Genomic DNA, 16678 nt, shown 5'->3' on the forward strand with positions numbered 1-16678 from the left:
ATCTCGGGGCTTCTTTATTTCTCGATGGTCTGCCGATCATATTCCTGTTCATTAATCCTCGATTACTCGGGCTGCGATCATTTCTTCTATCATTTTTGCGTGAGTCATCATTGCGTATATTACCCCTTCGATCAGGTGGATAAGGATGATACCTGTCATGTGATGGTCTTAGTTCTCTATCCGTCGTTCTTCTCGATCGATCGTTCCCTTTACTGGAACGCCACGATCCCGATGCAGTCCTCAAAATCTTATCATCCTCGACCCTGATCTTCGATTGATACCTGTTGTGCACATCGGCCCAAGCTATTATCGGGTATTCTACCAGATTTTGCTTCAATTCCAAAGATATGATCGAGCTTCTTGGGTTGAGTCCCTGGGTGAAAGCCTGAACGGCCCAATCATCTTGAACCGATGGCAGATCCATACGTTCCATTTGAAACCGGGCAACAAACTCACGGAGGGTTTCATCGTCTCGCTGTTTGACGTTGAACAAGTCCGATTTCCTCGTTTCAACCTTAATGGCTCCAGCATGAGCTTTGACAAAGGCATCTGCAAGCATAGAAAATGAGTTAATTGAATGCTCGGGTAATTTATGATACCATATCATTGCTCCCTTTGATAGGGTTTCCCCGAATTTTTTAAGTAGCATTGACTCCCTCTTGTCTTCTGCAAGGTCGTTGCCTTTAATGGCATATGTATACGCGGTCACGTGCTCGTTTGGGTCAGTGGTCCCATTATACTTCGGAATGTCGGGCATGCGGAACCTTTTTGGGATCGGCTTTAGTGCCGCACTCAGTGGGAAAGGCATTTGAACGAACTTCTTCGAGTCCGGTCCCTTCAATACCGAGGGTGCCTCGGGAATTTGGTCGACCCTCGCGATATAGTTCTCCACCTTCTTGTCATTTGCCTCTATCTTCTTTTCCCCGGTCTCTACTCTTTTTATCAGTTTTTCGAGCATCCTTATTAGTTCGACTTATTGTCCAAGGTCGTTCCCGTTGTTCCCTGCAACGTGCCTTTCTTCCCTTGGGGCAGTTTCCTCGGTCTGTTCAGATAGGGCAGCATTGGGCGCTTGATTTTGATTTTGCAGTTGTGCTATAACCGCTTGTTGGGCCTGCAATTGTGCCATAGCCATGTCCAACTAGTTCCGAAGCTGTTGCAACGTGGCTCCATTTCTACTGGCACATCCCCTATTGATGACCTGGTTTGATTAGGATCGACTAGGGGCACGTTGTTGTTGGGTTCCCCATTGTCGTTTTCCTTATGATGGCTCCGCTCAGCACGAAAATTGACAAAGTGAGAGTCTAACATGTTGGATCTGAAATCAAACTCAAAAGAACAAGTGTAAAATATCGAGTGTTATTAGAAATCCGTATTAAACCGCCACTATTATCCTAAGCCCTACGGTGGGCGCCAAACTGTTTACCCTAAAAATGGATAGCAATTAAATTTGTACGAGGTGCAAAGGATAAGCGGTTTGGTTTAACACGATTTACTATTATGCGATAAACAATGAAGTAGATGCAAATATAAATGATCTAACCACAAAAAAGTAGTGGTCGGCCTCGGGTTCTGGGAACCGAGATCGAGCTACAGTGGTTGTATAATGAGCAATGAACAGTGATGAAACACTAAGATGAATGAACACTTGCTAACAATTGTATTGCCTTTGCGGATTTATGTGTGTGTCAAAGAACCCTCAAACTAAAGGGGGCCTCCTCTTTATATAGTAGAGGAGTCCAAACCCTAGTACAAATCTAAATAAGGCACATAATCTCTTATTAACGGATGGGCGATATCGACGCCAAAATATCCGGCTTATGGTGGATATTTCGGTCCTTCATTCATCGTGATTAACCGCCTTATTTTGTATCTCGGCAGCTAACTTCAACCGAATCCGTCGACCCGAGGCCAGGTGTGGTCGGTCTGGCTCCAACCCGATGCTCGACTTCGTACCTAACCGGGACTAGTTCGACCCAGCAATGATCGTCATGAACTTAACCCCCATGTCGGGAAACCGAGGATACCATTATCCTCGGTTTTACCCATATACAAACACTTATTCAATAATTCTTTTAAGATAAATATAGAATTTAGACCAAAGCTAATAAACTTGATCTATTCGTAAATTATACTTTAGCTTCGCCCCGGTTGAAAAAGGAAAAAGTAATAAATTTCTAACGGATCAGTAAATTCTATACCTTGGATGATTAATTTTTTTTTTTTTTTTTTTAAAAAAAAAAGGTCAAACGGTGTCGTAGAAATGGGTAAGCCATGCAATGTGTGAAAGTGATAAAATTCTGATATCAAGAAGTCAAAACAGCTCATTAACGTGCACACTATTGCTAGCCTACAACACACTCGAGATATAATTCCCCTATCCAATTTCTTGGCACGTTCATGGAGTTCTTTTTTAACTAAAACCCACTAGTAATGAACCTTGGACAGATCATTTCCGTGCTTAATTTTCAATCTATCATTAAGAATCTTGATCTCTTAAAAAAAAAAAAACCTTTTCTTCCCCGTCTCTTTTAGTCTTGATCTCTTCTCCTATACCTACAACTAGATAACGCCAATCAAACACCTATTTATATAATAAATTTTCTTACTTTCCCAACTCAGATTCCTAAGATATTCATTTTCATTTTTCTCTGTCCCAAGTTCATCAAATTCTTTCAATTATGGCGTCTCTTGGATTGGCTCAACAAATTAGAATTGGACTTGATGGTCATTCGGGTACTGAATTCCCTATGATGGGTCGGGCGGGTCGGGTCCGTCGGTCGAATTATGGTAGAAACCGAGTTGGGTTTAGAATTATGGCGTCTGAGACTATTGAGCCTGATCTCAGTGTTACTGTTAACGGGTTGAAAATGCCCAACCCATTTGTTATCGGGTCGGGTCCTCCTGGGACTAACTATACAGTTATGAAGAGAGCTTTTGATGAAGGCTGGGGTGGTGTTATCGCCAAAACGGTAAAGCTTTCCTACTTTAGTACTACTTTCTTTATCCATATATTCTTTTTTTAGTGGTGGATCTAGTGCCAGTTGTTATGTTATCTGTTACTAGTACTTTTTATTAAAATCTGATTAAATATAGGAAGAAACTAAATTGAGCTGTTGATTTGCATCTAATTGAGTAAGACAACTTCTTAAGTAAAGTTGGTTTAAAGTTTGGGATTATCCGAGCGAATGATATGACAGATATTCTCTGTTAGTTATTCTGGGATTGGAGATTATCTTTGTAGGGTCCTGGATCAGTATGTGTGGACTGATGATTTAACAACTTGGTAGGTAGTTCTTGCATGTGCTGATTCTTGATCAAGTAAACCTTAAAAAGTTGCGAAAAAGTGTGATCTTTTTACTTTTGAAAAGATGGTTGTTGTCCATTGAAAAGTGAGATCAACACTTTTTAGTTATTTCTGTTTTGAAAAGTGTAGAGAAGAAAGAAATATATTGAACCTGTTAGTTAACAACATATTATAGTCTTCGATATAAGAATTTTGAGATCGGTTCTTTGGACTTTCAAGATTTCGAGTTCGTGACACAAATGCTGTTGAATATCTTATTAAGAAACATGTCTTTCTCCGGTTTGTTTGATGTTGAAACCAAGTCTTTTCCTCTTTAATCAACTTCTTTTTTTCTTTCCTCAGGTGTCTTTGGAGGCCGATAAAGTTAAAAATGTGACCCCAAGATATGCTAAATTAAGAGCAGCAGCAAATGGTTCTGCCAAAGGGCAAATTATTGGGTGGCAGAATATTGAGCTCATTAGTGATCGACCTCTGGAGACAATGCTAAAAGAGTTTAAGCAGTTGAAAGAAGAGTATCCAGATAGGATACTTATTGCTTCTATCATGGAAGAGTACAACAAAGCTGCTTGGGAGGAACTTATTTACAAAGTTGAAGAAACTGGAATTGTAAGCATTTGGAAGGACTTAATTGTCATGCTGATTCTCTTTTTAGTTGCTTTGACTTTGACTGTCTCAATACTGATTCTGTTTCACAGGATGCAATTGAAGTCAACTTCTCATGCCCTCATGGTATGCCAGAGCGTAGAATGGGTGCTGCTGTTGGTCAAGACTGTGATCTCTTGGAGGAGGTTTCCGGATGGATTAATGCTGTAGCCACAGTGCCAGTTTGGGCAAAGATGACTCCTAATATCACCGACATTACAAAGGTATTTTGGCATGGCATTTTATACAACAAAGATGATAGATCACTAAAATGTCCAAAACATGAACTCATTTCATATGTTAAGAAGGTCATAACTTCTGGTATTCATCATGATATAATCTTCCTTTGTTACTAAAACATTCTCGCATTAACTCAGAAGTAGGGGGAAATTGCATTGCATTGCGTAATTTCTTCTTTTGGTCATTCTGTCTCGCACCATTTGTGACCCCTTTACTTTTTTTGGAGATTAAGCTTTGTTGGTTGTACGGTCTCTCTATTGCACTTTCCAATCGTAGAGTCTTTACTAATTTGAATGAAGTCCATAATGACTGTTAAAGGACTTGAGAAGTGTGATGATTGTGAGTTCTTTAGAGCTATCTGATGATTATTATTTTGGCATGTAAGAGGGCTTGAACTAAGGTGATTTTTTTATCATTAATAGTCTCTATGTCTGGATTAAACCAACTTCCCTTCCCTTCCTTACTGTAATTATGGCCTCCCACTAGTTTGTTATTCACTCATGGCCGACAAGTTATCAGCATTCTTTTATGTAAAAATTATGTCGATGTGTTTCTAACTTCTGCACATTGAATTGTAGCCGGCTAGGGTAGCTCTTAACCAAGGGTCCGAGGGGGTGTCTGCTATAAATACAATCATGAGTGTAATGGGAATCAATCTTGACACCTTAAGGCCCGAGCCTTGTGTTGAGGGGTCAGTATCTCTACTTTGACAAGTATGCTGAATTAAAGTATTCTGATTTTATGATCTCCAGCAATTCATTTTCTACTGTTTGGCTTAGATACTCTACTCCCGGAGGCTACTCAGCAAAGGCAGTGCATCCAATTGCCCTTGCTAAAGTAATGAACATTGCACGGATGATGAAGTCAGAATTTGGAGATAAGGACTATTCACTCTCTGCTATTGGGGGAGTCGAGACAGGTGCTGATGCCGCCGAGTTTATTCTTCTCGGAGCAAATACTGTACAGGTTGGATTAGAAAGTGACCCTTTTCCTGTATGTTTATGACTATACATATCGTGCAAAATTCCTTGCTGTAACCAAATTTAGTACTAAATAAACGTTTCTTCCGAGTTGTGATCTAACATAAGTGAAAAATCTCTCAAGCAATTTAGTTTTGATCCTAGTGATATTTCAGTAAAATGGGGAAGAGGGGAAAAGAGAGTTACTAAACTAAGCAAGCTAGACTAGTGGGCAACCCTCTTAATTTGTTTGTTCGTTCAATTTTTTTGCTTCCGTCTTTTTTTTGCATGACAAATCCTTATTGGTTTATTGTGTAGGTTTGTACCGGTGTCATGATGCATGGATATGGACTTGTGAAAACGTTGTGCTCTGAGCTGAAAGATTTCATGAGAAAGCACAATTTTTCATCAATAGAAGATTTCAGAGGGTAATCTCTCTCTCTCTCTCCCCCTCTCTTACACACACCCTCGGAGACATTAGATCCAAAAAAAAAAAAAAATTAAGGCTCAGCTGGTATATCAAGAACTAGATTGCATTATTTATTGTTATTGCTGGCAAGCGCGTACATTTTAGTCCAACACGTCCCTAAAACAGGTCAAAGAAAAAACCAGAATTGGTATTTAACCACATTTAGTTCTTAACCCAAATTTACTCAGATATAGTAGGATTATGATCTGGGTTCTGAACTCTTTTTCCTATTCCACCCACTTCTGTGATTTCTTTTAATTTTGCCCAATACTTCAAATTTGACTTTTTCCAGTGCTACTGCATAAAGTTATACGTAGTTACTGACGATAAGAATCTTTTAATAATAATTTGAATTTGTGTTATGCGCAGAGCATCACTTGACTACTTCACGACTCACACGGATTTGGTGAATAGGCAGCATGAAGCAATACGTCAAAGGAAAGCGATTAAGAAAGGTTTACAATCTGACAAAGACTGGACAGGAGATGGTTTTGTGCAAGAAACTGAAAGCATGGTTTCCAACTAGACTTGTAAACCTCTAAATGCACATTTCTTCTCGAATTGTAGATCATGAATAAATCAATCCCTTTCATATATCTGACTGGATTGGTGTATAGTGACTTTGACCTCTTTGTACGTAGTTCTTCGCGTATAGGACTTTCACATCTCCTGTTTTCAGTTATTTATCTTTAAACTTGAATCAAAATACTTGTGTTTATGATGAAGAATCTCAGAATTCATTTGGCTACTCTGATCATCCTCGTTTGTTATTGAAAAGGGAAGAGAATTCCGTCATGTTAAATCCAACTTTCAAGGCAGATGTGTATGTTAATTCCCCTTAATAATTATACCCAAGTTAGTATACTTCAAATGGCATGGTTGTACATTAACCAAATTACTGCCTAACATTCCCCGTATATTATATTAGCTAATGAAGTTTGTAAATGTGGAACTAATCGTTCCATAATATGGCGTGGGAGGTGGGTTGAAAGTGGAAGTTCCATTAATTCATGGTGTTGAGAATACATAGTTTGATGAGCTTCACGGATGCGATTCCTCGATTTATTTTCTTTCAGGGTGGTATTACTGTATCGTGTTAAGTACCTGGTGTTTACAGTAGGTTGTGAAAAATAGAAGCAAGACGTACGGGCATTTCTTTTCTAGTTTCAGCACTTGATTTTCAAATATGTAATTACTTATTTATACAAAATCGACTTCAGACACCTAAAAGGCTAAAAGTGACTTTCAAACGCTTGATACTTATCATATACTTTAATCAACTAATCAAACGGGCTTTAAAATTCAGACCAAGTGATCGCTTCTGTAATGAAGGAGAATCGCTTAGATACGGAGAAGTGTAATCACATATATTGATATAAGAGTTCATGTTCAAATTATTACAAATACTTCAAATTAGTAACCAAATCTTCCATGGGAAGAAGAAATAAAAGGTAGAAGGGAGGGAGGTTCAAATCTAAAACAACTAAGAAAATAAGAGACAACTTCATAACATGAGCCCTAATAGATTATTTCCGTCTTCTATATATAGGTATCTTTCCGAGGTTCTAAATGTAATTTGACAATTCCTTGTTCATAACAGCTTCCAATTCCAAATGCCAAGACAACTGGTTTAATTTCTAAAAAAGTTGCTAACTTTTAAGGAGTTATAGGCTAAATTATCCCTTATCTATGGGAGTGAGTTTATTTTGGTCTCTCAAATATAACCCTGAGCATATTTAATCTCTTAACTATGGGAGTAGGTTCATTTTGATCCCTCAAATATAATCCTAAGCATATTTAATCCCTTAACTATGCTAAAGTGGAGCACTTTTGGTCTCCCTAACAGAACCCGTTTAAAAAATAACGGTACTAAACCTATGTGACACTCACATAACTTGTAAGAGGCTAAATCAATCGGAGAGAATGCAAAGCAGAGTAATGGCATTTCTCTAAAATGCCACTCATATAAGATACTAATGAATTTGCGCGGTCATAGAAGACCTTATTAGAGTTATAATTTAACTTTTTAACACTCAAAATTTAAAAGTAATCACGAAGTATATTTTGTGAAATTTAAAATCTTCTTTATTTTTTCTTTCATAAGGTAAACTATGCACATAAGTTTATAAATTCAACCATATGCATTTTACAAAACTTAAATATTCAAAATTAAATTAACAGTAAAAATAAATAAAACATCATCAACATTTTTAGTAAGAACAAAAATGACACAACGGTAACACAATAACGGAAAAGGCCAAAAAGATCTTAAAATATCTTTCCCGTCAAGAAATTAAAATATCGAAGTATCAATTGTCATCATTTGGCTTATGTTGTATTTAACTGATCCAAAAATAACATATGAATAACTAATCAATTACAAAATATATGTCACATTAATTAAAATGCAATTTACTTGTAAAATATAATATTCGTTCAGAAAATATCCATTATCCTCTCAAGATACCCCATTGAAATTTTTTGTGAAAGCCCCATTGAATTAATAATGAACAAATCGAATTCAATTCCATGACTAAAGAGATTCCACGGCAAAATAATACTCAAAGATATTAAAAAAAAAAAATCAGTGGTGAAAATTTTCTTGTGAGACTGTACCTTTTCACCCTTCTCCTTGGCAATCCTATCAACGTGCTTACTCTTTTACTTAATAAAAAATTCAAATTTCTATACAAACTAACAAATAATAGAAAAACTTTCTCTAGCTGCAATACTCTTTCGTTAACATGGAATAAGCTATTTTTTACTCCCTCCAGATAAAAAAAAGTGTCTAATTAGCCTTTTTTTTGGGGTCAAAAAAAGTGTCCACTTATTAAATTAAGAAACAATTTACCTTATCTTTTCAGATTTGCCCCTATTAAGTGTTATGTGATCAAATCCTAATGCCTATTTAATTAGGGGTAGTTTAGTAAAAAAAAACTCTTAGAGTGAGTAATTTTCTTAAGGGGTGTGCAAATGGCTAAGTGACCTCTTTTTTGATCCGGAAGTAGTAATACTCTTCAGCATTCTGCAACAAAATATTCCGACATATATTAGGATAAACAATATCAGTATCGAGCCTTTGACTAATCTAAATTGGTAAATTCTAAGTTACCAGTTTTCTTTTTCTTTTTAAAAAAAAAAAAAAAAAAAATCTAATCTCAATCCAAAATAAGAAACCAAAAGAAGTATGAATAAAATACGGCAGTAGTTACAATGATTATGAGGAAAGATACCACCAAAGGATGTGGTGCGCGATGGATATAACTGCTTCCTCACTTAATCGGAGTTCAGGTTCGAACCCTAGTATATTAAAAAAAATCCTTTCGGAGGCCTAATGCAGATCTTAGGAATATCGGATGGAAAATAAAAAAACAGAAAAGATTATGAGGAAAAATAGTAAAATTACTTTACAGTGTTTTCTTGCATTAATCCTTGAAGGGAATTTAAAGTATAGCTGACATAGATAATCAAGGAAGCGGGGCGGAAACAATTTTTCAAGGATAATGTCTAGTCTAGGCACAACAATTTACGCTTCCTGCGGAAAATCTTATGTATGAGCAAAAATGTCAGTATCACGTACTATAGATAATTAATCAATATTACAACCTGAATACCAAGTCATCAGAAAGGAAAAAAGTATTATTAAGCATATAACTGGGAGAATATAAAAAGGGTTTGAGAAAAGAGCAACTCGTCAATTGAGAAGTATAACGAAAGAATTTACCAATTACAAGTAAATCACCACAGAAAAACAAAAAAGGTGCAATTCCTTTGCAGATTTGAACAACATCCCATGGGCAAATAAAAATGTTCTTCACCAAGTTGGTGGCGAAGATATTAATAATGAAACCGATGAAACAATTTTTGCAATGATTGAAGAGCCAAGCTCGGGTACTCTCTCTCTCTCTCTATATATATGCCTTGAAAAGTAATAGAATTCTCTCTTATTTTTCGACGTATGACTTCAAAATTACTCAGATAAATTTTTATAAAAAAATAAAAAGGATATAAAAGTTAATAACAATTCCATGAGATAAAAAGCTTGTTGATGGCTAACCTGTCAGTATATATATCACTCAAAGCACCTCCAGTGTAACGATCCGTTAAAATCTAACTTCAAAAAAGCATAGATTACTCAGATAAATTCTTATAGAAGAATAGAAAGGATATAAAAGTTGATAACAATTCCTTGAGATATAAAAAGCTTGTTGATGGCTAACCAGTCAATAAGTATATCACTCAATGCACCTTTAGCATAACGATCCGTTAAAACCTATCTTCCAAAAAGCATAGATTCCAACAAAAAATGATGGAAAATAATTTCAATGCACCTCTAGCATAACGATCCGTTAAAACCTATCTTCCAAAAAGCATAGATTCCAACAAAAAATGATGGAAAAATAATTTCTTACGTTTGCACCGTAATTATCGAAACCTCTCAATCGATTGAGATTAAATTCCTTTCTCGACATTCACAGAGATTGTGTTGAATTTTGCAGGTTTATGCAATACACCCCAGTAAGAAAAATAATTTGCATAGATATAAATTAACATGTGAAAATAGATCAAATTTTCAAGGAGACAATTACAATAGCGTAGGAATAAGATAAGAAAAAAAAAATAGTACTTGGTGAGTGGGAAGGCATAAAGATGATCTTCAAGAATAAGAGAATACACTTGAAGCTTTTGCCTCATCAGTTGCTATATCATGTAAGGTCCAACGTAAATTCTATTTACTAAGGAAATTAATGGAAGAAATTTAAGGGAAGAAATTAATAGAGGGTTCTTATTTAATTTTAAGCAATACATTTAAGGTGAAAATAAAAGGAAAATGTTAAAAAATTGACAAAAAAGATAAATACCAATGCTAGCCGTAGAGAGGTGCCACATCACCTTATCTATGTCTAGCTTTATATTGTATATAAATTAGCAAAGCTGCTCATAATACTTGGATCATATGGTTGATAATTAACTCTTATGTAATATCTAGCAGCACACATGAATACACACTTGTATAACTAGAAACAAATAAAAAATAATCTTGTAATGAAGCTTTCATTGAGGAAACATATGGTCAGCAAGTATGAAAAAACTTCCACACAAAAGCACAATAAAACAACTCCAAATTATATATAAGTAGTTCATCCGTCTTTCTTTCTCTTAAGTAAGACATAGAGATTACCATTTGACAAACAAGAAGAAGAGTGGAAATGAGCGAAACAGGGGGAGCTTCATCGTTGCCAGCTTTGACAATCCTACCACGGGCCCGCTTCTTGGCGGAGCGGGATTTCCGTAGAGGATTTAAAATATAAAAAAAAACATACGAATGCTTCAAGGGGTTCAACATCTACTGTATATACATAAAAAATAATTTTAACCTTATAAAAACAGTGTTTTTTTCCGGCAAGGGGGTTCCGAACCCCCTCGGCTCTATGTGGCTCCGCCACTGCCGACCTTCATTCGAATCCTTTTTTAGTAACATGCCATCTTTCAGCCCAGGTCCAATGACCTTGGTTTTGAGTTTCTTCTCCGATCAGATCCGATGGGTTTAGCCTCTTACAAGACACGTGTCACATGGATTTAGCATCGTTACTTTTTAAACAGTTCTGTTGGGGAGACCAAAAGTTTTTTACTTTAGCATAGTTAAAAGATTCAATATGCTCAGGATTATATTTGAGGGATCAAAATGAACCTACTCTCATTGTTAAGGGAGAATTTTAGCCCATAACTCAACTTTTAAGTAATGAAATGGAGTAGTAAAATTTTAGCCCAGCCTTCACCTATTTGGCTTAAATCATATGTTAGTGTATTTCATCAAAGTTGAGTGATTTTATAATTAAAAAAATAGTTTAATTGTATTTATTGCAATTATACTATAAATAAAATGATCTAACGATTTGGAATCATGATTTTATATTTTAATTTTAAATCGGCGTTTGTTTATGAAATTTGCACAAAATTTCAACTTCAACTTCATATCATGATTTCAAATCCGAAATTCTCCAAAAGGTAGGATTTGAGATTCCAAATCATGACTTCAATTTTTTTAAATGTAAAACTTGACCGATAGATATATATATATATATATATATATATATTTGTAAAAATAAGACCATCATTTTAAATTTTCAATAAAAAGACTCATCATTTTACAATAAAAAGAACCATACTCGACGTGAAAAAAATGTCCACCCCATGTGGAAGGATTATGTTAAATAATAACTAGTTGCTACTATTGTTGCTTTTTTTGGATCAATGAATCTTCGTCAAATTATGTGTATTTAAAAGTTTGTAATAATATGTAATTGCAAGCATTTATTTATAAAAGGAATGTGGAGATATGCGATTTAGTAATGTGGCGCCTTATATATTCTGATACCTTGTTAATGAATTATGATTTAATTATTTGATAAGATTATATAAGAGTTAGAGAAATTTTGATAGTTTTTCATAAATTGTGAAATTTTCTTATTTATGAGAAAAAATAAAATATAAAAAATTTAAATTGCATGTCCAAATAAAAATTTAATTTAAAATCAACGTGATTTGAAATTATGTCACAGACGGGCCTTTTGTATTTGTAAAAATAACTATTCCTCTCCCCAAGAGAAAAATAAAAAAAAGAGATACCCGGGATGTAAGGTATTTTCGTAATTAACCCCAACACAAGTGGTAGATTGTGTCATGCCAACATATATATAAGCATGCTATAAGGCACACCAACACTCTCTTTACTGAAACTAGGGTTTGTCATACCGCGCAGCTCTTGTAACCTCGCCTCCTCATCCCTTCCCCCAAAACCCCCCAAAGCTGCTCTAACCCCTCCTTCCCAACATGGCCGTCGGGTATACCGATTTAACACTCATGCCGTATTTCCGATTCTACTTATGTTTTGTTTAATCCTAATGCTGTTTTATTTTTCCATTTGTACAGAAAGAACAAGAGGATTTCCAAGGGAAAGAAGGGAGGAAAGAAGAAGGCGTAAGTAGCAATACTAACACCTTAATCCTGGTCTCTTTTTTTATATATGTAATGTGGGGTTTACTAATGTGGGTTTGTGTGTGGGCAGGGCGGATCCCTACGCAAAGAAGGACTGGTATGATGTCAAGGCACCATCTGTTTTCGAAGTCAAGAACGTTGGCAAAACCCTCGTCACTAGGACTCAGGGTACCAAGGTATTTCTTTATTCCCTTCCCTTCCTTTTTTGTCTCTAATTTGTTACAATTCTGTTGATCTTGCCTTTGTTGCTTATTTTATATCATTTGCTTTAAGTATGCCTTGGGTTCTGTTTAGTCTGATGTACAATGGATTACTAATTAACTGAATGATATACTTGAATGCCGTTGTATTATAGTAATGTTGAGTGAACTTGATGGGTTTACTACTGGAATGTGGGAGAAATGTTGTTTATTGGTAGTTAGGGGTTGTTTGTTTGTTGTATTATGCATTGCTGAACATGAAGAGAAATCTTGCCATCCATGTGTACGAGAAATTAGGTCAGAAAATGGTTCTATTGTTAATTCATCCTGAACATATCAGCAATTTGTTAGAAATTAAAATTAATGTTGCTTGCTGGGATGTCATCTCTTTGGAATGTACAAGAACTTTTACTTTGAAATTTGACTCGTAATAGCTAATGTGTAATGAAGCAAACAGTCGAATTCCTTCATTTCATGTTTCGACATTCCATTTTGATTCTGTAACTTATATCTAAAAAACTGCGTGAGGACAATTATTTCCTTGCTATCTGTATTTTCCTGTATGTGGGGACGTCGACTAAATGTATAGGGCATTTTTTTCACTAGCTTTAAACTGTTTCACCTTGTTTTTGTGATCTACCTACCACTTGTGCAATTTGTTAACTACGCCAACTTAAAAAATAGAATAGCTTATTGTAAGTGTGCTTTCACTGGAATAATTGTGTGCTTTTCTTCTCAGATTGCTTCAGAGGGCCTAAAACATAGAGTATTTGAAGTTAGTCTGGCTGATCTTCAGAAGGATGAGGATCAGGCTTTCAGGAAAATCCGTTTGAGAGCAGAAGATGTGCAAGGGAGGAATGTCCTCACACAATTCTATGTAAGATGTTCCTTTTAGTCACAATCCTTTTCTTCATACTGCTATAGGTTACACGTGACTGTTTATTGAGTTACTTTGTTACATAATTACAGGGAATGGATTTCACGACAGACAAGTTGAGGTCTCTGGTCCGCAAATGGCAGACCTTGATTGAGGCTCATGTGGATGTTAAAACCACAGACAGCTATACTCTTAGGATGTTCTGCATCGCTTTTACAAAGAAGCGTCCAAACCAGCAGAAGCGTACCTGTTATGCTCAGAGCAGCCAGATCCGTCAGGTTGGTAGTGGTATTTCTATATGCTTATTGTAGTTGTCATCATGTCTTGCAAAGGTTATTTTTGGTCGCTGACAAGAATATCTTTCATAATGTGTTAGATCCGTAGAAAGATGGTTGAGATCATGAGAAACCAAGCAAGTTCCTGTGACTTGAAGGAGTTGGTTGCAAAATTCATCCCTGAATCAATTGGCAGAGAGATTGAGAAAGCAACTTCAAGCATCTTCCCCCTACAAAATGTTTATATTCGTAAGGTCAAGATCCTTAAGGCCCCTAAATTTGATCTGGGAAAGCTGATGGAGGTATGTTATCTATATGTTCTCGTCATATTTGTTACACGCTATATGCATTCATGGTTTTACTGTAGCTATTGAGTTATTGACCGAGTTCTTGTCATAGGTTCATGGTGACTATTCTGAAGATGTTGGTGTGAAGTTGGATAGGCCAGCTGATGAGACAGTAGCAGAGGCAGAGCCCGAGATTCCTGGAGCTTAGATTCATTTCGTCCATCTGAATTATGTGATCCAATATGGTGGTAGTCTTTAGAGCTTCACATTGTTTAAGTTGAGTTTTGTTGAGACATCTCAAAATTTTGCATCTGGTTCTTTGCCTATGTTTGATTTATACATTATCATAGACCGAGATATGTTTTGCAGCTGTTTTATCTATTACTAGTTCCTGTCCCCATTGTTGTTATATGACAATGAAGCTTGGTAGTTCATGCGACTTTTTAAATTCTGACAAGCGCTAAATTTTGTGGACTCTGATTGTTGTGTTTATGGGCGAACTCTTAATATTGCTGGTTCTTTGTAATTAAGAACGATAGGTAACCTGTAAAGTGTAAACGCCCCCTAATGATATTGATGTTACTGTACCCAAGTAGCTGTTCACCGCTAATGTCATAATACTGAATCACCGTTCTCATTACTATTTCTTGACCTTTGTATCAAACATTTCCATTGATACTTTCTTCTTGCAATGTCACACTATCCTTCTGATGGTGAATTTAATGTTTTTGATCCCCAGCAAAGTTGAAGCTCATTGTTAAATAGTGCGAAATGGACTCTTTAGCAAATTGAAACTAAAACAGAAACAGGTATTTTTTTTGAAGTTATCTGGTTAATTAGATGCATGATCACATATATTTTCAGTTTTAAGTCGGGCAGCAAATGTTTCCACCCTTTTCTTTTCTAGGTTCAGGACAATTCAGAACTTGCGATAAGTAGTCATGTAATGGTTTTGACCAAGAAGTCTTATATCGTTTGGGTAACAGCGACATTTTAATAGAAATGACTTCTTGTGCAGTTGATGCCTTTATGTTGTTATTAACCAGTACACGGTCTTTGCTTCGTCTTACCGTTTCCATGCCACGTCACATAATATTTTGCTGCAGGATAAGTTTTTAATGAATAGATGATACAACAATCACTATGCCTCATCAATCCGAGTAAGTAAAAGTCAATTATATGAATTTTTACTGATCATGTTTTTCCTTGAAATTTATATGAGGCCAACATTTGGCAAAATATAAAATAAAGAAGGAAAGTATTAAGGGCTCTCTGTATTTTTTTTATTGGCATAAAAATTTCTAATAGGAGTATAGGCTTTGAAGTAAACGTACTAACATGATAAAATAAATTCTAAGTAACTAATTCGAGTCGAATCTCTTGCAGCCCAGGGTAGAATATAATACTCCTACTAAGTATTGGATCTAAAGTGAACGTATTAACGTGGCAAATAAATTCTCAAATAATTGTTTATGCATATATGAATCTTTTTTTTCACAGTGCTCTATCTTTCACTAAGTCTGTATTGATTTCAAGAGATTACACTGTCTCCTTTCGTAATTTTCGAGAAACCCGATCTAACTAGTTAACGCCCTTTGATGCCCAGGGTCGGAGGGAGGAAGGGCCAAGAGGGTTCATCTTCCTCCTTCGGCGGAAAATTACACTGTTTATATATGGTTAAATTTTTTTTTTTTTTATATATATAGTAGGCATTGAACACCCTTTGGCTTCTTTGTGTGTTTACTTTTTTATATTTTGAACTCTCTTAGTGAAAATCCTGGCTCTACCACCGTTGATGCCCACCTCTGAATTCTAGATTTCTTGCAAATTGCCTCCTTTCTCATACAACTCTTCGCTTTAGATATCCAACGACACCAAACCTTGGTTTGAGTAATCTTCACTTCTCTTGGAATTTTCTTATAATCCTTGCACGTGGTTGTTTCACGACTTGTAAGGATAAAAATTTATGTGATTATGGTACCTCACTTAAATATTATCAAATGGGAATTTCTCTCTTTTATGAAGGACAAGTACATAAGTTGTCATCCGGATGAAGTTATTGATAATCGAATGACCATATGAACTCAAAAAACATATTATAGTCAAAAATGTATATTATACACTGTATATAATTATTATACACTTTAGACTGGAGCTGGTATATACATTTTCATACAATATATATATATATATATATATATATATATATATTTTTTTTTTTTTTTTTTATTAGTATCCACCGTTGCCACGGCAATACTCCACACCCGTTTTTCTGTATAATTTGTGTATAATAAATATATAATCAACGTATACTCAGTGTATAATGTATACATACTAAGTATCCATATTATACACATTATACAGTCAAACCTCTCTATAACAACATTGCTGGGTTTGAAATTTTTCGTTATAATGAATGATTGTTA

General features: G+C 35.5%; 2 protein-coding genes across 2 annotated transcripts; both read left to right on the forward strand.

Moving 5' to 3' along the window:
- The first annotated feature begins 2336 nt into the window (after window positions 1–2336).
- On the forward strand, window positions 2337–6362 carry LOC132056185 (dihydropyrimidine dehydrogenase (NADP(+)), chloroplastic). The gene is made up of 7 exons (XM_059448267.1): window positions 2337–2969; window positions 3647–3910; window positions 4000–4170; window positions 4765–4877; window positions 4966–5152; window positions 5464–5573; window positions 5984–6362. Exons 1-7 carry the CDS (start codon window positions 2679–2681, stop codon window positions 6138–6140), a joined length of 1293 nt encoding a protein of 430 aa, XP_059304250.1. The 5' UTR covers window positions 2337–2678; the 3' UTR covers window positions 6141–6362.
- A 5959-nt stretch (window positions 6363–12321) lies between these two features.
- On the forward strand, window positions 12322–14661 carry LOC132056186 (small ribosomal subunit protein eS1). Its single transcript, XM_059448268.1, has 7 exons — window positions 12322–12459; window positions 12548–12595; window positions 12684–12789; window positions 13553–13690; window positions 13783–13968; window positions 14067–14267; window positions 14365–14661. Exons 1-7 carry the CDS (start codon window positions 12449–12451, stop codon window positions 14458–14460), a joined length of 786 nt encoding a protein of 261 aa, XP_059304251.1. The 5' UTR covers window positions 12322–12448; the 3' UTR covers window positions 14461–14661.
- The last annotated feature ends 2017 nt before the right edge of the window (window positions 14662–16678 follow it).

The sequence above is a fragment of the Lycium ferocissimum genome, chromosome 5, assembly GCF_029784015.1.
Source record: "Lycium ferocissimum isolate CSIRO_LF1 chromosome 5, AGI_CSIRO_Lferr_CH_V1, whole genome shotgun sequence".
Lineage (NCBI taxonomy): Eukaryota > Viridiplantae > Streptophyta > Magnoliopsida > Solanales > Solanaceae > Lycium > Lycium ferocissimum.